Source organism: Rhinopithecus roxellana, chromosome 12 (genome assembly GCF_007565055.1).
Source record: "Rhinopithecus roxellana isolate Shanxi Qingling chromosome 12, ASM756505v1, whole genome shotgun sequence".
Lineage (NCBI taxonomy): Eukaryota > Metazoa > Chordata > Mammalia > Primates > Cercopithecidae > Rhinopithecus > Rhinopithecus roxellana.
In genome coordinates this window covers 113117506-113140328 of record NC_044560.1, presented here as the reverse complement: position 1 = coordinate 113140328, position 22823 = coordinate 113117506, and the positions used below count along the sequence as shown (strand labels likewise).

The 22823-nt window shown below is 41.9% G+C and overlaps 1 protein-coding gene across 4 annotated transcripts in view; it reads left to right on the top strand.

Moving 5' to 3' along the window:
* The first annotated feature begins 1001 nt into the window (after positions 1-1001).
* The window catches only part of LSM14A (LSM14A mRNA processing body assembly factor), a 62975-nt gene continuing 41153 nt past the window's right edge, over positions 1002-22823 (top strand). For all 4 annotated transcript variants that reach the window (XM_010359617.2, XM_010359618.2, XM_030942418.1 and 1 more), the window contains exon 1: positions 1002-1334. In XM_010359617.2, the coding sequence (XP_010357919.1) occupies positions 1214-1334 (121 nt within the window). In that variant the 5' untranslated portion in view covers positions 1002-1213. The remainder of the gene's footprint in view (positions 1335-22823) is intronic.

The following is a 22823-nucleotide window of genomic DNA, read 5'->3' as shown; positions in this document are numbered from 1 at the left end:
AGTACTGGGATTACAGGCGTGAGCCACCGCGCCCAGCGCTGAGTTAGATTTTAACAAGATCTCTCTAGCTGCTGTGCTGAGAATAAAGTACTGGGGGCAATGGTTGACACAGAGGCAACTTTTAGAAGGCTACTGCAATAATTCAGCCCAAGTAATCGTGGTTTGTGGGAGAGGTGTAGGGATGGAGATGAGGGGAAGAGGTCAGATTTAGGATATATTGTGTAGATATAACGGAGAGGTGTAGTCAGAACAGATGTGGAAGCAAGACAGAGGTCAAGACTGACTCAAGGCTTTTAGTCTGAGCAGCTGAGTAAAAATGTTACATCAACAGGGAACGGTGGTGAAGGAGAGCAGGTTAGAGGGGAAACAGGGAGCATGGCTTTGGACCCTTAACGTTGGAGATTCGACGGAGGCCAGGCGCGAAACCCGAGTTCACGGAATTGATCCAAGCTACAGACTGATAATTGGGATTGGTGAGTTACAATGGCGTTGTAAGCCATGAAGCTGGTTCAGACCGGCTGAATGAGAGGGACAGGAAGGGGCTGAAACACTGAGGCCTTGGGAGAGCCCCAGCTCCAGGGGCAGCCTCGGGGGAAGCTCCCTGGACGATGGCTGCGGTAATAGAGCCGTGGGAACTCCACGAGGTGCAGGTTCAGTGTCTTAAAAGGATGAAGTGGCTCGCCACAACTCGGAGGCGGGTGGGCAGCGCTCCAGGCGGAGGGCCCCGCGTCGGCAAAGACACAGGACCCACGACAAGGCGGCCAAGGCCTGAGTCAAAAGGAGGGCCGCGCGCCTCCTCTCCAGCCCGCAGCAAGCGGGTGCCACGAGGCACTCAGCCGGTCCCCGAAGTTCCTCTCACGCGGCCCCAGGACCACCGCCGTAGCCCAGGCCAATAGGCGCTGCCGGGACTCCCGAGGCGGCGACGGAGCCGGGAGCCAAGAACCGGGAGCCGCCAGCCGTCGGCGAAGTCTCGCGACAGCGCGGCCTCGCCCTCCCAGCATGCCCCGCGCCGCCGCCGCTGCCGCTGCCGCCGCCGCCGCGCCGCGGCTTGAGGGCGGGAGGCTGGGGGAGGGTAGCGGACCCGGCGCCGCCGCCATGTTGGGTCTGAAGCGGCTGCTGTAGGTGTCGACGGAGCTAGCGGGCGTGCGGAACGGGCGACAGCGGCGTGGGATCTGCCTCTCTGCGAGCAGCCGGGAGCGGCGGCGGCGGCGCCATGAGCGGGGGCACCCCTTACATCGGCAGCAAGATCAGCCTCATCTCCAAGGCGGAGATCCGCTACGAGGGCATCCTCTACACCATCGACACCGAAAACTCCACCGTAGCCCTTGCCAAAGGTACGCGGGACCGGGCCTCGGGGTGGGGGCCGGGCCGGGCGCCGCTCGGGGCTGCTCCCCGCTCCGGCCCGCGGCCTCCTCGTTCCCTTCCCTCCCTCCGTCGAGCTGCGGCAGGCCTCTCCCCTCTCCCCTCTCTTCTCCGGGCCCCGGCGTCGCGGGCCGGACCGCGGCCTCCCCGCGGCTCCCTGGCTTCCGCCCCCCTGGAAGGTCCGCGCCTGAAGCCCGGGGAACTACGGGACTGAGTGCGCGGCCCTGAAGTCCGAGAACGGGCTGGAGCACACGGAGAAACGCGTCTTCCAACTCCGAAAATTCGGGGCTTCTGTCGTCTTAGCACAAAACAAAGCCGGAGTATTCAAAGAATTTTTCCGCCCAGCTTGAGTTCATCGCGGATGCGTTGACTACACAGCACCCATTTTCTCACTTTGTTCATTTCAATTCATGGCAATCTTCCTCTGGTGAACTCTGAGTAATGTGCTAAAACTTTGGGTTTGCTCTGCGACGCAGACATTCTCGAAATGCCATCGATGCCGTGGAGCAGATCCCATCTCCCTCGGCTCATTCTCTGTTGGTATTTACCTGTTAAACCGGAATTCTCAAAGCCTGTTGTGCAACCATCTCATTAGGGCGCGTGGTAAAAATGCTTGCTGCTGCCCCGACTCCCTTGTTTCTGGAAACGGGTTCAAGCTTGATCCAGGATCCTTCTTGACCAGGCAAGCTTGACCTTTGATCCAGGCTCAGTGGGCGTTGACTGATCTCTCTGGAGGCTCTCTGGGAAAGGGAATTCGGCCGAGAAGGAAGGTGCCCCTACCCATAGTATTAATATTTGGCATCGCTAGAGTCTGTGTGGGTTTTGTTTCCGTTCACACGTGCAGGGCCTTTGCTCTGCCGGGAAACCAGAAAGAAAATAAACTTTAGCTCCTGAATCTTAAAGGAAATCTCACAACAGTGTAAAATACTTTGGGGGAAACTAGATAACCTAGGTGATTTTCTCAGCACTTATGGTAGAGGTGGGAACTGCATAGCATGGTTAGGGACCCTCTGGATAGGTTAGGTCCAAGGATAAAGTAAGATTTTTGTAATCTGTAAACTTTTAAAAATCGTTAACTGATAGGGGAGTGATTTCATGGGATCAAGTATTTAATAACACTTGTTGGATGCTCTGGTAAATCCTTTATTTATTTATTTTTCTGAGATGGAGTTTAGCTCTTTAGATGGTGCAATGGCATGATCTCGGCTCAACTGCAACCTCCGCCTCCCGGGTTCAAGTGATTCTCCTGCCTCAGCATCCCAAGTACCTGGGATTATAGGCACCCGCCACCACACCCGGCTAATTTGGTATTTTTAGTAGAGACAGGGTTTCATCATGTTGGCCAGGCTGGTCTCGAACTCCTGACCTCAGGTGATCCACCCGCCTTGGCCTCCCAAAGTGCTGGGATTACAGGCATGAGCCACCGCGCCCAGCCTCAGGTAAATCTTTTTAGATTTACTAGTGTTGGCGTTGGGACAAATCTTATACCTGGATAGGGAACCTTTTGATGTTATAGAACTGTACACTATAAAGGAGTAGTACAAGATGGTGATAGTTGCACAGCTCTGCAAATTTGCTGAAGATCATTGAATTATATACACTTTTTAAAATCACCAAGTCTAATTTTAAAAGTGGTATGAAAAATCAGTATTTTGCCAGGCACGGTGGCTGAAGCCTGTAATCCCAGCACTTTGGGAGGCCGAGACGGGTGGATCATGAGGTCAGGAGATCGAGACCATCCTGGCTAACATGGTGAAACCCCGTCTCTACTAAAAAAATACAAAAAACTAGCCGGGCGAGGTGGCGGGCGCCTGTAGTCCCAGCTACTCAGGAGGCTGAGGCAGGAGAATGGCGTGAACCTGGGAGGCAGAGCTTGCAGTGAGCTGAGATCCGGCCACTGCACTCCAGCCTGGGCGACAGAGTGAGACTCCGTCTCAAAAAAGAAAAAGAAAAAAAAAAAGAAAAGAAAAATCAGGGAGTACCCCCACATTTCCCTCTTCACCTTGTGAAACATTGTATTGTGACACATTACCTCATTAAAACACCTGTAGACTTAGCGCTTCAGTGTCTTTTTAGAAATCCACTATAGGATACATGATGGTATTTGGTGTTTATTAAAGACTTTCCCAGTGATGTTTCTTAACTAACTTAGTTTTTGCTTGGCCTTATTTTGAATTTATTTTTATATTTTTTATATAATAGTTATTTAGCTGTATAGTGTTTTTCTGGCTTTATGCAATTATGAAAAAAAGCCTGTCTTTATGAAATTATGAAAAGTGTTGGGTGAGAGCCAGATATGGGTTGAAAATAATTTCCATGAAAGTGGTTTAATACATTTTTTAAAGTATTGCTTTACCTAATCTGAATTGAAAGGTATCTTGCCAGCTTAGTGACTCAATAAGTTGGCTGTGTTACCTTTATTCCTCACAAAGAAAAAAAACATACATTTGAAAATTTTTAGAGTATTTTTGTTATTTTTTTAAAACTACGAACATATCCTTTTATGCAGGAACCCCAAAAGTCTACATTTTAACAACCCACATTTTAAAAACTTCAGCGGCTTTTGGAGTCAGTATTTCATTAGTGTTTAATAGTTAAATTCATATGACATAAAATATAAATTTGTTCTTCGTGTCGTGACTTGATAAATATGTGAATATAGCAGTGAAAAAAATGTTTAATCACTGAATTGATGTTTGTACTCATGGCTTTGATATTTCATCCCACATCATTATATGCTGGGTTTTTTTTTTTTTTTTTTTTTGAAATGGAGTCTCACTCTGTTGCCCAGGCCAGAGTGCAGTGGCACAATCCTGGCTCACTGCAACCTCTGCCTCCCAAGTTCAAGCAATTCTCCTGCCTCAGCCTCCTGAGTAGCTGGGATTACTGGTGCGTGCCATCACGCCTGGCTAATTTTTGTATTTTTTAGTGAGAAAGGCTTTCACCATATTGGCCAGGCTGGTCTTGGACTCTTGACCTCAAGTGATCCCCCTGCCTCGGCCTCCCAAAATGCTGGGATTACAGGCATGAGCCACTGTACCCAGCTCCTTTTTCTTAAGCAACATGAGTTAAACATGTAACAGGTTTGGGGAATTTGATTATGTTTGCAAAAACTGACATTATCCAACCTTTGTATATTATTCTACATATTATCTAATCGAAAGCTACATTATAACTGTCTAGTCAATACTGGACACTTATTACAGATTTCAAGATTAGAAGCCAGGAGTTCAGTCTTAAAATTTTAAAATTTACATGACTGGTTGAGTAATTCAATATCAGAAAATTTCACCTTCCATTTCAAAATTTGAATGAAGAATGGTAGTCTAAAAGAGTAAAGCCAAAAGTGTTTTCATTTGTTTTGTTTTGTTTGTGTTTTTTGTTGTTGTTGTTGTTGTTGTTGTTTTGAGGCAGTCTTGGCTCTTGCCCAGGCTGGAGTGTGGTGGCGCGATCTCGGTTCACTGCAGCCTCCACCCCCAGGGTTCAAGCAATTCTTCTGCCACAGCCTCCCAAGTAGCTGGGATTACAGGTGCCCACCACAGCTGGCTAATTTTTGTATCTTTAGTAGAGACGGGGTTTCACCATGTTGGCCAGGCTGGTCTCAAACTCTTGACCTCAAGTGATCCACCCACGTTGGCCTCCCAAAGTGTTGAGATTACAGCCGTGAGGCACTACCCGGCCAAAAGCCAAAAGTTTATTCATGGAATTTATAATACAGCGTGTATTTGGATGTAGAGATCCCTGTTCCTCTTTTTAAACTATGGATTAAGAGTTAATCTCTTTGAGTAACATTCTTAGAATTCTTTTTTGAACTTTTTTTTTTTTTTAATTTATCGGGGAGAGTGTTATTGTGAAACCTAACTACCCAGGCTGAAAAGATACATAAGATAAAAATGAAATATTTTTAAACAAACATCTTTGTAACTATCACCCAGGGCAAGACAGACATTGCCAGCATCCCAGAAGCCTCGCACCACCTATATTTTTCCATCACAACTATCACCATCTTAATTTAAGCTAGATATAAATGGTTTTCTGACATTTATAGTTTTACCATGTAAGTTTACCTCTCTAAATAAATAGAGTTTAATTTTGCCCATTTTTTAACTTCATGTGAATAGGATTATCTTGTATATATTTTATTTTTAGCTTTTATTGTTTCATAGCATTCCATCATGACTATAGCACAAGTTTATTCCTTTTGCCATTGTTTTGGATATTGCATTTAGATTGTTTGCAGTGTGGAGCTATTATAAACAGTGCTTTTATGAACATTTCTGTTTAAGTGCACTGATGCATGTTTGTGTAGTTTTCTTGAGGTTATATACTTAGAATTTGAATTGCAAGAACATGGGGAATGTTAGTCTTTATCAGGTAATGCCAAGTAGTTTTCCAAAGTAGTTGTTTACTGGTTTTTACTTCTATTAGTATGTAAGAGTTCTTGTTTCATATCCCTTACCAACAACCATACTTAGTATCATAAGTTTCAATTCTAGCCAATCCTGGTGAGTATATAGTTGTATTTAGTTTTAATCGTTTCCCTCATCACTAAATGAGGCTGACCACCTTTTCATATCTGGGTCTTTGGATTTCATTTTTCATGAAGTGTCTTTGAAATCTTTTGCCTTTTTTAAATTGAAACACGTGTCTTTTTCTAGAGTTTTTGTATTCTGAATGTATATCCTTTGTTAGATGTATATATTGCAAACATTTTTTTCACATTTAGTAGTTTCTTTTAATGAACAGAAGTTCTTCGTTTTAATGTAAACATGTTCATCAATTTTTTATGGCTAGTGTTTCTTTTTTTTAAAACATCATGGAGATACTTTGATTATCTTTAAACCTTTTTGTGTTTTGCTTTTTCATATTGAGGTTTATAATGCATCTGAAATTGATTTTGTGTACAATGTGAGATATTCAGAGCTTTACATTTAGTAAGGGATTCACTTGGTTTATACAGTCCATATTATAATGTAGGGCTTGGATATTATAATTTAAATATATCTGGAACTATAAACTACTCTTGAAATTTTGGACTATTTACATTTGATGTGGTATATAATTAGGGTGACCATATGGCCTAGTTTGCCCTGGTGGAAAGTCCTTGTTTGTGCCTGTTCTGGCATAATTATTAAAAACATCCCGGCCGGGCAGGGTGACTCAGGACTGTAATCCCAACAACATTTCCAAAAGGTCGAGGCCGAAGTATTGCTTGAGCCCAGGAGTTCAAAACCAGCCTCAGCAATATAGGGAGACTCCATTTCTACAAAAAATTATAAAAAGTAAATTAGCCAAGCATGGTGGCATGCACGCCTGTCGTCTCGACTACTTCGGAGGCTGAGACGGGGGGATTGCTTGAGCCTAAGAGTAGCTGTGATCATGCCACTGCACTCCAGCCTGAGACAGAACAAAACCTTGTCTTACAAAGTAACAATAGCCTGTAACCCCAGCACTTCCGGAGGCTGAGGCAGGCAAATCACCTGAAGTCAGAAGTTTGAGACCAATCTGGCCAACATGGCGAAACCCCGTCTCTACTAAAAATACAAAAATTAGCCAGGCGTGCTGGTGCACGTCTGTAATCCCAGCTACTTGAGAGGCTAAGGCAGGAGAATCACTTGAACTCGAAAGGCGGAGGTTAGAGTGAGCCAAGGTCGCATCACTATACTCTAGCCCGGGCAACACAGCGAGACTGTGTCTTAAAACACACACACATAATAATAATAATAATAATAATAATAATAATAATCTGTTTCTCTCTTGAAAATGTTTCAGTGTGGATAAGTTATCGCATCATGTAATCAAAAGCCTAATTGCAGAGGTGCTCTGAAATGGGTGATGCGCTTTTTTTTCTGCTAGAGATGTCACAGACTAGCTTTAGTTCTAGCAAGTGAAACAGGTAAGTTTGAGGGGCTTTGATCCTTGGAACCTAAGCATATGTCAAGAAGTCATAAAGGCAACCTAGAAAGGCTTTGATGTCAATCTGCTAAGTATGTTTATAGATGATCTGTGTTGCAGTTTGTTTCTGCTGTTTGTTGCAGTTTGTAGTCTGTGTCACAGCTCTGAATTTATTTTCTTCTCAGCACTGATCATGACTTACACTTAATCTTCTTTGCTTATTTGCATATGTGTTTATTGTCTGTCTTCCCGTTCCCCCTCACCTCCAGACTCTGAGCTCCTGGGATGAAAGGATGTTTAGTTAATGAGTGAGTAAATGGAAATGATTTAGCATTTTAGCTTATTGTTCTTGTAGAAGTGTCTTGGGGATGCCTCCAAATAATGCTTTTCCATGTTAACAATTGCATTTCCCTATAAAATTAAAATATCCTCCCTCACATTAAAGAAATCTTGAAGAATTTCAATGAGTAGGGATCCAAGAGGATGAAATCTAGTGACATAATTAACATTATTGGGGAGGTAAACTCTTTCTGACTCAAGCTCAATTATAATTTTCATTTAAAGTTTAAAGGAAGCCTCCATTCAGGATGTAGGAGGAAATTACACAGTGGTGACATGTATGAATGTTTTATGGAATAGTTCCAGTTGTGTTTGCACCTGTGTCTGTAAGTGAATAGGATGCCTAAATAGGCTAAAATGAGTGAAACTCTTATCAAAAATAAATTCTTATATTTAGTTAGCTTACCTGGATAATTATTCAAATGAAAACCAGGTTGCTACTGCATTGTGAAAAGAGACTTTGTGAAGAATGATTATATAAGCCACTTGCCTTTAAAATAAGTTGTTCTTAAAATCAAGAGATTGGTGGAAGGATATAAGAACAAGTAAATTGTTAACAGATTTCTTTAATCATCTGCTAAGTCTGGCTCACTGGCATAATTTATCTACTTCTTGATGTTAGTCACAGTCATAAACTGTGACCTTATTGGAGAGAGTGGAAGAGCTTTGTGTGATGGATAAAATACCTGTGGGGCACTTTATTTGATTTCTTGCATTATTGGGGATCTAAATCTAGCAATTCACAAAATTACTACCTAAAATGACAAAGATCTAGTGAAACTTCAAGCCTTGGTTTCTTTTTGTTGCCCTATTTAGTGATGTTGCCAGAACTTGGAGCCTTGGAAACAGTTTATTATTGTTACATTGTCCACAGAAATACTTGGTAATTCTGGGAGTCTGAAGTCAGGTGTCAAAAACTGTTCATTTTCTAGTAGGGGTAAGTAAGGTAAGCCATGACTTTCTAAGTCAGGAGTAGAGAAAACAGCATAAAACTGAAGAAAAAAAATAGTAGAAGGAAGGAGGTAGAAAGAAAAAAGAAATCTTCTTTTTTTTTTTTTTTTTTTTTTTTTTTTTTTTTTTTGAGACGGAGTCTCGCTCTGTCACCCAGGCTGGAGTGCAGTGGCCAGATCTCAGCTCACTGCAAGCTCCGCCTCCCGGGTTCACGCCATTCTCCTGCCTCAGCCTCCCGAGTAGCTGGGACTACAGGCGCCGCCACCTCGCCCGGCTAGTTTTTTGTATTTTTAGTAGAGACGGGGTTTCACCGTGTTGGCCAGGATGGTCTCGATCTCCTGACCTCGTGATCCGCCCGTCTCGGCCTCCCAAAGTGCTGGGGATTACAGGCTTGAGCCACCGCGCCCGGCCAAGAAGAAAGAAATCTTATCTGTGCATGATACATAGCAAGAGTTTTGTATTTAACTCAGTGCTACAGTAGTAATAGCAATAACTGCAGATAGTTTAACTTGAATTTAATTACTCCATGGTAGAAGATGATTGCTATAGAAACAATTTGCCTTTCTCTCATGATGCTGTATATTAATTAGCTGTTTTTAAAACTGGATATCACTGAAGTAAATTTTGTTGTTGTTTTGAGACAAGAGTCTCACTCTGTCGCCCAGGCTGGAGTGTAGTGGCACAATCACAGCTCACTGTAGTCTTGACCTCCCTGGGCTCAGATAATCCTCCCGCCTCAGCCTCCCAAGTAGTTGGGACTACAGGCACACACCACCACACCCAGCTAATTTCTGTTTTTGATAGATACAGGGTTTTGCCATGTTGCCCAGGTCGGTCTCTAACTCCTGGGCTCAAGTGATCTGCCTGCCTCGGCCTCCCAAAGTGCTGGGATTACAGGTTTGAGCCACAGTGTCCAGCAGATTTTTTAGTGGACAAAGTGTGAGTTGGTCTGTAAAATAATTTATTCCCAAGGGCCTTATTCTAGTTTGGTAGGGTTTTTTGTTTGTTTCTGAAAGAAAGTGTGACCCAAAATGCCAGTTGGAATACTTAGCAGCTTTTTGGTCTTGGACAGGTTATTTAACCTTAGCTTTAACTTCTTCATCTTTTCAATAGGAATGGATAATAATGCCCATCTTTCAGAGTCATTCTGATAATTAAATGAGGTGATATAAAAGAAGTAACTAGTTTAATGTTGGTGCTTAATAGAGAATAGCTGTTCCGTGTTATTTCCCACCACCATCTCCCTCTCTGTCTAGGTGCTCAGTCTCTCTAGTAGCCCAACTCTGTCAGTCATTCACACCTACTGTAGTGTACCGTCATCTTACTGCCTTTCACTGTCCTCTCATTCCCCTCATAACTTTACTTCCCTCTTTATCCTGCTTCAACTCCATGAGCAACTGTGATAGTCAGTACACATACCCACAGCCCCTACCCTATTCCCCTCTTGCTGTCTTATACAAGAAATCACAACCCTGATTATATCAGCACAGATGTGCTGACCAGCCTCACTCTAAATTTATGTTCGCTAGCCTCAGCAGTCATGGTCACTTCCTAGCAGTCACACTATACTTCATAATCCATTTCACTTTTCTACACGGCTGTTCCATTCATTTTCGTCAAGCCTCCAACACTTCCTCCCCCATCTTCACTTTCAGCCCTTTAACCGTGCTTTCTATAATAGTTAACTGAGAAAAGAACAGCAAACGAAAGATAATTTTGATAAACTTACCCTCATATGTCCAGTTACCTGCATCCATCCCCCAAACTTCTATTTTTTTTTTTTTTTCTGATAAATATGGATACACTGTTCTTACTTCTGTCTAAGACCACCCTTCTGCTTGTGCAGCATTCGTCCCCTCTTGGTGAGTCAAGGACATTGCTCCAGCAGTTCTCTACTCTCCTCAGTTTTTCCTTCCCTAACGTATCTTTCTGTCTGCTTACAGACAGGCGATTATTTCTTCTATCTTAAGAACAACCAAAAAAACTCCACTGTACTTGAACTGCATTTCCTCTTTTCTAACGATTGCCCCATTTCTATCCTTCCCTTTATAACAAAACTCCTTGAAGTTGTCTGCACCACTGGTGTTCATTCATTTCTGAGCCCTCTTTACTAAGGTTTTTATTCCTACATATGAAGTTTTCTTATCAAAGTTACCAAAGACTTCCATGTTGCCAAATCCAGTAGTCAGTTCCTAGTCTCATTCTGCTTCACCAGTCAGCATTACATGGCACAATTGCTCTGTGCTCTGTGAAGCATTTTTTTCACTTGACCGTATGCCATTTTTTTCCTCATATTTCACTGGTTACCTCTCAATCTCCTTTGTGGATTCAACTCGTAAGCCGCCAAATGTTGGAGAGCTCCAGGGCTCAATTACCTCCCCTTTTCTCTCTCTGTCTGTTAGCATTTATTTAGTCGTCTGCATTCTTTTGATGATCTCATCCATCTAGTTCCTGGTTTTAAATACTACGTGTATATCACTGACTCCTATCTCTAGCCTGGATTTCTCCTCTAACTCCTGACTTGTGTATCACATTGCCTCTTGAACATCTCTACAAGTAGGGATGTCTGCTTAGAATCTCAATTCAGCATGCCCTAAACCTGTTCCTCCATCAGCCTTTCCCATCTAATCAATTGACAGCTCTATTCTAGTTGGTAAGACCAAACACCTTGGAGCCATCCTTAATTCCTCCCTCTCTCTCTCACCTCATGTGATTTCAAACTAGGTGCAGAATTTGACCTCTGACCACCCCTAATACCGTGGTCCATTATCTCTCACTAGTCTATTCAGAGATCCTCAGATTCCTGTTTCTTGTTTCCAGTATGTACCTCTCAGTTGATTCTTTCCACTCCTCCCAATTTTACTTGAGTGGATCTTTGTAATTAAAAAATAAAATACATGGAAAAGGGAGGTGACAAATCTTCTTAGTGAACCTATGTTTTCTTGATTGCTTGACTGGTTGGTTGGCTGTATATTTCCAAATTAAGAGTCTTTTTTCTATAGAACTTTGACGTTACTGCTTTTTGTTCTTCTGATATACTGGGGTTGCTGATGTCAGTCTGATTCTCAGTCACTTTTCTCTCTGGAAGCTTTTATTTAGAATTCTCTGTTCCTGGAATTCACAAATGTGACCACACTGATTTGTTGTTGTTGTTGTCGTTGTTTGTTTGTTTTTTGGTTTGGTTTGGTTTTTCCTCTGAGTGTTTCTCAGTGGACCTTGTGAATATGAAGAGTCAACTCTCTTTAAATCTAAGAAATCGGTTCATTCTCTCTACCTCTGACACTCCCTTCCTCCCCTCTCCCCCACCTCTTACTAGTTCTGTCTCAGATTAATTTCTATCTTGTCTTCCACTCCCTAGCCTTGTTGCTGTTGTTTTTTAGTTCCTCATGGATGCGTTTATCCTCCCCCCTGCTTTTTCACTTTTATGTCATATTTTTATATCTGACTCTTGGTTTTATCATTTGGAGATTAAAATATAAAAACAGGGCCGGGCGCGGTGGCTCAAGCCTGTAATCCCAGCACTTTGGGAGGCTGAGACGGGCGGATCACGAGGTCAGGAGATCGAGACCATCCTGGCTAATATGGTGAAACCCTGTCTCTACTTAAAAATACAAAAAACTAGCTGGGCGACGAGGCGGGCGCCTGTAGTCCCAGCTACTCGGGAGGCTGAGGCAGGAGATGGCGTAAACCCAGGAGGCGGAGCTTGCAGTGAGCTGAGATCCAGCCACTGCACTCCAGCCTGGGTGGCAGAGCAAGACTCCGTCTCAAACAAAAAAATATATATATATAAAAACAGCCATGAGGAAGAATGCCCAACTGAAAGCAGCTTAGAGAGTCAACATTAAATTTAAACCATTGGGTGAATATAGCAAACTGGACATGCTTTTACTTTTCCTTCCTGTTGATAAATCCTATCAAAACTACGTGAGAGGGACTTTTAAAAAAATACGTAAACTCATAGAGGACAAAGTAGATTTGGAAAGGAGACAGCATCAACACAGTTTGGAAGACTGAAAAGCAAATACATGATTTTAAATGACTTAGCAAAGTTGAGAGCCGCGACCTAAGTAGGCCGTGGGAAAAGCCAAGATGTAACTTGACTTTCACCCTAAACTCCTAAGAGGCTCAGCAGTTGATATCAACAGGCACAATGGAAACTAGAAGATTGTAGTAATTGGGATGAAGGGTATAAGTTTTGGGGTATAAGTTTAACCTGTTAACTTTTAACTTTATTGGGTGTAAGTTACATACTATAAAATTCACCCACTGTAAGTGTGCAGTATAATGAAAGTTGTGTATCCATCACCACAGTCCAGTTTTCTAACAATTCCGTCAACTCGAGAAGCTTTTTTGTGGACATTAGTCAGTAGCTGCCTAGGACCCCTAGTCCTAGGCAACCTCTGATCTGCTTTCCTTTCTAGACTTTCCTTTGCTGGATGGAGTTTTACAATTGTCACTCAGGCTGGAATGCAATGGCGCGATCTTGGCTCACTACAGCCTCTGCCTCCTGGGTTCAAGTGATTCTCCTGCCTCAGCCTCCTGAGTAGCTGGGATGACAGGCATGCACCACTATGCCAGCTAATTTTTGTATTTTGAATAGAGACGGGGTTTCATCATGTTGACCAGGCTGATCTCCAACTCCTGACCTCAGGTGATCCGCCTACCTCGGCCTCCCATGAGCCACTGCTCCCAGCCTTTCCTTTGCTTTTAATATGTAAATTATACTTATTAAATTGATTTCCTCATATTAAAACTTTCTTGCATTTTTAGAAACCTTAAATTTCAAACAACTGTATTTCTCTGTATCAATTATCAATTGGAGTAATTAGCCATTATCTATAATAGATTCATTACATGGAGTTCATGGTAGATTTCAGGGAGTCTGGATCCCCTGAAGTTACAAGCTATTTTTATTTACATACGGAAACATTTGGGAAGAGGGTTCTTAGATGTTTTTAATTTTCCAAGACCCAGATAAATACAAGCTACCTTCGCTATGCCTAAAAGTTTTAACGTATCTTTCTACTTTTCTCCCTTTGTCCCATTTTCCAGGTTTTATCTAATTTGGGGTTTAAGTTACCCCTTAAGAGCAGCTTTATTTACAATGTTGACTTAGATAAAACTGAGTTTTTTCTTTTTTTTTTTTTTTTTTGAGACAGAGTCTTGCTCTGTCACCCAGGCTGGAGTGCAGTGGCATGATCTCAGCTCACTTCAACCTCCGCCTCCCAGGTTCAAGTGATTCTCCTGCCTCAGCCTCCCAAATAGCTGGGATTACACCCAGCTAATTTTTGTACTTTTTTAGTAGAGATGGGGTTTCACTAAGTTGCCCAGGCTGGTCTCTAACTGAGCTCAAGTGATCCTCCCACCTCGACTTCCCAAAGTGCTGGGATTACAGGCGTGAGTCACCGGTCCTGGCTCTGAGTTCTTATTTTACAACTCAACACTATTAAATTTGTTTGTCTGGTTTTTTTTTTTTTTTTTTTTTTACAACAAAGAAACTTTCTATGGATTGTTATTCTGAGCTGCATGTCTGCTAATATCCCTTTTGTTCTCTCTGTGTTAATATTTTGCATTACCTGGTATCTTCCACATTGTCCATTGTCTGCTTGCATTTACTGCTCCATGTGAAATGTTAGATACCAGTCCAATTCTCTTTTGTATATAAAGAATGTAGTTATTGGTGGGCTTTCCCACACACTTCCCACTGGAACTCTTGGAGGGCTTTTTTCTTCCAACATTCCTGTCTTTTAAGGAATGCATGTTGATCCCAAGAATCAAGGCTTTCTTTAGCTCAGGAAAACTTTTGTTTTTCTTTGATATTGCTTCTCATTGTGGAACTCCTATTGACAGTCCATTTTAAACATTTATGCTCCGTGTTGTTTATTTTTGTTTTCCAGCTTTTAACCCTTTCTGCTGTAGATTCTGAGAGAGTTCCTCAAACCAGTCTTCTGATTCACCGATTTGGCATTCACTAGTTTCCCTTCTGTTTGATGCTTCTATTAAGTTGTTGTGGGTATGGTGGAGATGTGTGTTTCTTTAAAATATTTGTGTTTAAGTAGAGAATCAATGCATGTGATAAAAACATTTTCAAAAATATACTCAGTGAAAAGTACAGTTTCTTTCCATACTATTGTAGAGGTATGTAGTGCATATATAAGGATATGTATAAAAATACCAAAATTGGCTTTTTGTTTTCTATTTACTTCTCTTTTCTTTCACAGCCTGCTCTTGTTAGATTTTAATACAATTTTCTCTTTCCTGTATTGAAGTGGTTTGCATGGGCACTGTGTGCTCTGATTGTCAGTCTTGATCTCCTTTCAGTCTGGCTAGTCCTCATGTGGCCCTTTTGTTTTTACTGAAATTTATAAACGGAAGTCTAGAATGACTGCTTTCGGTAGCTGGCGTATGCCCTTTTTTTGTTTTATTTGTTTGTTTGTTTCATTTTGTTATTGAGACAGAGTTTTGCTCGTTGCCCAGGCTGGAGCGCAATGGCCCGATCTCAGCTCACGGCAACCTCCACCTCCCAGCTTCAAGTGATTCTCCTGCTTCAGCCTCTCAAGTAGCTGGGATTATAGGTGCCCACCACCACGCCCGGGTAATTTTTGTATTTTTAGTAGAGATGGGGTTTCGTCATGTTGACCAGGCTGGTCTTGAACTGCTGACCTTATGTGATCCACCTGTCTCAGCCTCCCAAAGTGCTGGGATTACAGGTATGAGCCACTGCACCTGGCTGGGGTGTATGCTCTTTTAACAGCGATGTAGGTCACTGTCCACTGTCCAACTATGTATGTCCCAATCCATAGTTCCCCAGTGAGACTGACTAGTATGTGAGGAGTCCTCACTGAACGATTACTTATTAAGTGCACATTGGGGAGATACCCTGTTTTAAGGGGTCATGAATTCATTCCTTTGGCTAATTGATTAGTCAAAATAGAGCACAGTTTAGTCTCCTAATTGCCATTATTATATTAACTTCTGTGTGGTGTAATGCCTTTTAAATTATTTATTTATTAACTCTGTGCTAGTTACATAGAAGATACTCTAAATAGAGTCTAGACTTTTGGTAGCCATAGCCACCCTTTGCCATCTTCCTACCCAGCAGATACATAAATGAATGCCCATGGTTAGGGTAAGTGCACTGAAGCTATGAACTTGGTAGGATTTCGAAGGAGAGTTCACATCACACCTTAGAGTGGACAGTGAATGCCCAGACCAGACACCTGAAATTTGTCCCTTTCCCTCATACTCTATATTCATTTAGTTCTTTGGATTTTACCTCCTAAATACTTTTGACTGCATCTGCTACTTCTCTGCATCTTCCCCAGCCCAGGTTTTCTTCACCTCTTAGATGGTCCACCATTGCCCCTCTTTCTAGAGTATGGGCCACCCTATGGCACAAGTGATCTTTTCAAAACACAAAATAAGTTGCTTTCTTTTTTTTTTTTTTTTGAGACGAAGTTTCACTTTTGTTGCCCAGGCTAGAGTGCCATGATGCGATCTTGGCTCACTACAACCTCCACCTCCTGGGTTCAAGTGATTCTCCTGCCTCAGCCTCTTGAGTAGCTGGGATTACAGGCGCCTGCCACCACGCCTAATTTTGTTTTTACCATGTTGGCCAGGCTGGTCTTGAACTCCTGAGCTCAGGTGATCCACCCGTCTCCGCCTCCCAAAGTGCTGGGATTACAAGCGCGAGCCGCGGCACCCGGCCTCCAGTTGCTTTCTGTGGCTTTCTGCATTTAGTTCTTTTAGTGGTTTTCTGTTCTTAGAAAAACTGAAATCCTTACCCCACTCTTTAGTGCTTTTTCAGCTTTATTTCATAGCACACGTCCCCTTCTGCCCTTTACTTCTCTTTCGTTTTTTGTTCCATGAACACATACAGGTCATCCTTCTGATTTCACCCTACTCTTGTCCCATATTCATCGCCAAATCTCAGTTCAGATATTTATGTTGCCAAAGAAGCTTTCTTTGATCTTCACTCTATTGTTTTATCTTTTTTTATTAATTATGAGAATAATAACCACTTGTACTATACAGAATCCTTGTGAGAGTTAACTAAATTAATACATATTATAGTTTCTAGCATCTAGTAAGTACTCACCAAATGTTAAGTCAGTGTAAAATCTTATATCCTTCTTGTTTTTTCTTCTTATATATCCTCAAGCTCTTGTTTCTGACTTGTCCTCATACCCATCCCCTTTCTCAGTCTTTACTGTCACCCTCCATGATGTAGGAAATTGTTGGTTCTTGCTTTGAATCTAGCCTTGTCCAATAATTTCTCAATTGTAAAAACTACTTACAGTATTTACATGGTCACTGCTGGTGGTAGTTTTTTTCCTGAAACACAGATCTAGCTGATGTCCCTTCTAAAAAATTTTTAATGACTACATTTCTTTCTGGATAAAATCTAAATTTAGCAGAGGTCTTCCCTCCTTATCGCCCTGCTTGTCCTAATGCTTTTCAGGGGGCAGGGGGCACATGTTGTACCTCGTTCTAGAGTGCCCCTCACTTGTTGGATTCCTCTTTAATATTCACCCTAAGCACCAAGCATGTAAAAGCTTCCTTTCTGCCCCCTTAAATTTTCTGTACTTACTATTTAATAAGCTCTTCATTCAAGAGAATTAGTCAGCTCCTGCCATGACTATATGCTAGACACTATGCTCTGTGCTAAGAAACAAAACAACAGAGACAAGGTTCTTGAGGACACAGCATTTAAGCTGGGGCCTGACAGGTGAGTTAGAATTAGCCACATGTAGAGGCTATCTAGGAAGATGTTAAGGCTATCTCTTATGTACAGTTACAGAGAGATCCTTTGTAAATGTGTTTTACTTTGTAAAACCTTCTAAGGAGCCAGTATTGTTTTGTTATTATATCCCTATCTAAATTTTCAAATTGTCTTTTTGGTTTTATAAGGACAAGATGGGCTCTTAACAAGATGGCTTTGGGGTTTTTTCAGTCGAAGATGATGTAACCTCTAGAGTTAAGTGCGAAGAAGTTGATTTTGAGAATATGTTGCAGAAGGTGAGAGGAAGGTCATCTGGGTTATGACCTCTGGAGGTGGAGGTAATTTTTTGTCATTGGGTCACCAGTGCTTGGCATGTGATCTGTGAGGTGACTGAGAATATTGCAGACACCAGGGCAGGAGTAAAGCCTCTGTTAGGAGTGTTAAGTTCGTAGTGGGTTCAGGAAAAGATGGTGGAGGCTGAGGGACAGATGTTTTCATTCGATGCAGTAATATTTGCTAACAGGAAGAAAGTAGTGTGGGTAAGGGTGAAGAAGGCGCCAGAGAAGGAGTGCAGACATGCGGAAAGTGCGAGTTTGTGGAAGCAGGCTGTGATGTGGTTCCAAGAGCTGGACTGTCGAATCTTATTTTTGTAAAGCTCTGCTCTTTTTTTTTTTTTTTTTGAGACAGAGTCTCGCTCTGTCGCCCAGGCTGGAGTGCAGTGGCCGGATCTCAGCTCACTGCAAGCTCCGCCTCTCAGGTTTACGCCATTCTCCTGCCTCAGCCTCCCGAGTAAGTGGGACTACAGGCGCCCGCCACCTCGCCCGGTTAGTTTTTTGTATTTTTTTAGTAGAGACGGGGTTTCACTGTGTTCACTAGGATGGTCTCGATCTCCTGACCTCGTGATCCGCCCGTCTCGGCCTCCCAAAGTGCTGGGATTACAGGCTTGAGCCATCGCGCCCGGCAAAGCTCTGCTGGTAAGTAAAAAACCCAGAGTCAGCTTTCTACCATTCTTACCTTTCAGGCCTGGGAAAGAGTACTGTGTTATAGAAGAGATGGTGCTTTTTAGTATTTAAGTAATTAAACCTTGTTGTATTAAATCCATGTATAATACCTTATTCCAAGAGATCTCAGATAGTTTCTATATCTCAGATAGTTTCAGCAAGAGTTTGTGTATGGCACCAAGTGGACAAGAGCTGTACTTATGTATAAATGTCAGAAGGAGAAGAAAAATAGTAACTGTAACTTTTTTGTTTCCTGGTTTGCTACTTTTGCATGTAGACTTTTTTAAATATGCTGAAGTTGGGTTGGTTTTTCCCACTTTCCCATTCTGTCAACATCAGTTGTTATTTACTCTAAACAACCATTCTTTCATTTTATCCTGTTAGTTTCTTTTATAACTTAATTCAATTCCCTTGATATTAAACACTATTAAGTATTTTTGGAAGTAGCTTACTTAATAGCTTTTTCTACTGTGTGATTTATTCAAGAAATTCTCAAATGTCAGCTGTATGTAGAGCACTGTGTTAGATTCTGTGGGAGCTGCAAAGATGATCTAGATACAGATCTTTCTCCTGAAGATCTTTAAGTTCTAGAAGGGTAGTCTAGACAGAATGATAGAATGCTGTGTGGTTTTCGAAGGAAGAACAGATTACTTCTGCCCGGGTGGAGTTGGGTGATGGCTAATTTTATGTGCCAACTTGACTGGGCCGTAGTGCGTAGATATTTGATCACATATTCTTGATGTTTCTGTGAAAGTGTTTTTTATATGAGATTAACATTTAAATTGGTAGATGGTGAGTAGCCTTGTCTTGTGGGTGGGCCTCATCCAATCAGTGGAAGGCCTTTAATAGAACAAAGACTGACCTCTGAGCAAGGAGTTCTGCCAGCCTGCTCTGCAGATTTTGGATTTACCAGGCCTCCTTAATCCCCTGGGCCAATTCCTTAAGTCTCTTTCTGTGTTTATATATGCACATCTGATTTATTCTGTTTCTCTGTAAAACCCTGACTGATACCTGGAATCTTCAAGTTGAAATTTAGGATACTCTAGATGTGAGGAGAGATAAAAATAGAGGACAGAAAACCTGATCTGTGAACTGAGAACAATGAACTTGTTTGGAATTTTTAAATTTGAGTATGTTGGAACCAGATCTTGCAGCTGATACTTGACTAAAGAGTTTTAACTTTACTACATCATAAATCTTATTCTAAGTTTTCATTTGAACTTGGTCTTAGTTTCTTGACTTACTTTGTAAGCATCTTTTGGATAATCCAGTGTTTCATTTGTTGCTTTCAAATTTTGGTATTCAACAGACTTGTTTCTTTTTATTTTCAGTTAACATTAGAGCCTAATTTACAATTTTTAGTTCATGTCAAAAAAAAGTTCAAGCCGGGTGCAGTGGCTCACACCTGTAATCCCAACTCTTTGGGAGGCCAAGGCAGGTGGATCACAAGGTCAGAAGATTGAGACCATCCTGGCCAACATGGTGAAACCCAGTCTTTAATAAAAAAAAGAAAAAAATACAAAATTAGCCTGGGCATGGTGGTGCGCACCTGCAGTCCCAGCTACTCGGGAGGCTGAGGCAGGAGAATCGCTTGAACCCAGGAAGTAGAGGTTGCAGTGAGCCGAGATCGCACCACTGCACTCCAGCCTGGGCAACAGATCAAGACCCTGTCTCAAATAAAATAAAGTAAAATAAAAGATCGAGCTTTGGGATTTTTTTTTTTTCTTCTTACTCTGTTGCTCAGGCTGTACTGCAATGATGTGATCTCAACTCACTGCAACCTCCACTTCCTGGGTTCAAGCGATTCTCATGCCTCAGCCTCCCGAGTAGCTGGGATTACAGGTATGTGCCACCACAACCGGCTATTTTTTTTTTTTTTTTTTTTTTTTTTGAGACAGGTTTCGCCGTGTTGGCTGGGCTGGTCTCGAACTCCCAGCCTCAGGTGATCTGCCCACCTCACTCTCCCAAAGTGCTGAGACTACAGGTACGAGCCACCATACCCGGCCTGGAAAATGTTAATAGTGTCATTTTGGGGGGTACTAGCTTTACTTAAGTATGTATTTTAAGTATATAATGTTTATCATGCTTAAAGTTAGAACATTTTTGGTATTTTATAATGGAGGTATGGTACTGGGAAGTTTGTCACTACAACTCATTTCTCTGGCCTTGTACTATGATTGTATATACAAGTATTGTATACACCAACAACCAGTTTGACATTAGGATGATGTTTGAGCTTGTCTAAATCTGGAGACTGGATTAGATGAGTGATTTTGCCAAATAATGTGACCCTGTTTTTGTTTGTTTGTTTGTTTGTTTGATGCATGGAATGCATTTCTATTTAAAAAATCTTTGGTGTTATATCGAGCTAGAAATAGAAAATTGATTCTTTCATTGAGACTGATAAAATTATTAGCTGGGCATCATGGCCCACATCTGTAATCCAAGCACTTTGGGAGGGTGTGGTGGATGGATCGCCTGAGCCCAGGAATTGGAGACCAATCTGGGCAACATGGCGAAACCCCATCTCTACAAAAAATTAAAAAATTAGCCAGGTGTAGTGTAGTCCTAGCTACTCAAGAGACTGAGGTGGGAGGATAGCTTGAGCCTGGGAGGTAAAAGTTTCAGTGAGCCCAGATGGCACCACTGCACTGCAGCCTGGACTGGATGACAGAGAAGGGACTCTATCTCAATAAAAGAAAAAAGAAAACATTATTAAAGCAATGTAGCAACATGATGAAGTTTAAAATGTAGAGGACAACCGCCCCTAGTTTCCCCATTCTCCCCAACTACTTTTGTCATTTTCTGTATTCTCTTTTAGGCTGTATTTGTAGGTGTGCATGCACATGTATGTTTGAAGTTGAAATTCACATAACATGCAATTAACCATTATAAAGTATACAGTTCAGTGGCACTTAGTGTAGTCACAGTGTTGTGCAACTACCACCTCTCCTTGGTTTCAAAACTTTTCATAATCCTACTAAAATAAAATATCCCTAGGCATTAAGTAATCCCTCCTTATTTCCCCCATACCCTGTTAACCACTAACCTGCTTTCTGTCTTTATGGCTTTTCCTATTTAGGATATATTATGTAAAAGGAATCATACACTGTGTGACGTTTTGTATCTAGCGTCTTTTACTCAGCATAATGCTTTCATGCTTCACTCTTGATGTAACAAGTATCAACATTGTGGGTTTTTTTTTTTTTTTGAGACGGAGTCTTACTCTGTCGCCCAGGCTGGAGTGCAGTGGCCGGATCTCAGCTCACTGCAAGCCCCGCCTCCTGGGTTTACGCCATTCTTCTGCCTCAGCCTCCCGAGTAGCTGGGACTACAGGCGCCCGCCACCTCGCCTGGCTCGTTTTTTTGTGTTTTTTAGTAGGGACGGGGTTTCACTGTGTTAGACAGGATGGTCTCGATCTCCTGATCTTGTGATCCGCCCGTCTCGGCCTCCCAAAGTGCTGGGATTACAGGCTTGAGCCACCGCGCCTGGCCACAACATTGTGGGTTTTTCATGGCTGAATATTTCATTACTTGTATTTTAAAATATATATATCATACATATAAGTTATATAGAGAATGTAATTTGTCTTTTCATTTGTTGATGGGTATTTGGGTTGTTTCTACCATTTGGCTGTTATGAATAACGCTGATATAAACATTTGTATACAAGTTTCTGTGTGGACATAATATAATCTCTGGTACTTTGTTTTGGCAGCCCTAGCAAACTATATTGTGTGCTTTCTTTCCAGTGTAGTGCTTAGCACACTTGCCAGACTATAAGTTCCCTGAGGGTGAGGACACAAATATAATGCCTGCCTAATATTACTTAAATATTCTAAGCCTGCTGAATTATTATTTTCGTTAATTCATGATAATCCCCAAAATATCCCAGAATCAGATCAGTATCTATTCAGCTACATTTTGACTTAATAGTAGTATTATGGCTTAATCTGAAGCCTAATGCTGTGTTAGCTTCAGAGATTAGGATGTTGGGAAACCAATAGTAATACTTATTAGAGTCATTGCAAGTGGTATTGAGTGTTTAGTGGACCTTCAAATCCAATTCAGTGACATCACATCCAAGTAAGCAAATAGATTGAGCTCCTTGAGAATAGGAACTGGTTTCCCTAGCATCTAGCATAGGACCTGGGACAGGTGGTGCCCAGTAGGTATTTGAAAGAAATGGGATGAAATGCAATGACATACAGCACCTATGTTCAGCTTAAAGCTCTAGTCACATTACCTATGGGTATTTACATTGGAATGTGTAGTTACTGTAGAATCCCAAAATGAATAATAGAGTAAAAATGTTCTTTCTCAAAGTACTACGTGTTATGAATGAAACAAATAATAATAATTAGAACATAATTCAGATTTTGCCAGCCAGGCAAAGGCATTTGTGCTGTAATCTGAGGTATTCCTTCCTGCACTAAGAAGAACGGGGTTTATGGGAAAACTAGGATTAGGAGCAGACCATTTGAAATCTGTGCATCTTTGTAATTTAAGCACTAATGTAAACCTAATAAAAAATACTAGCGTGCTTAAAGATAA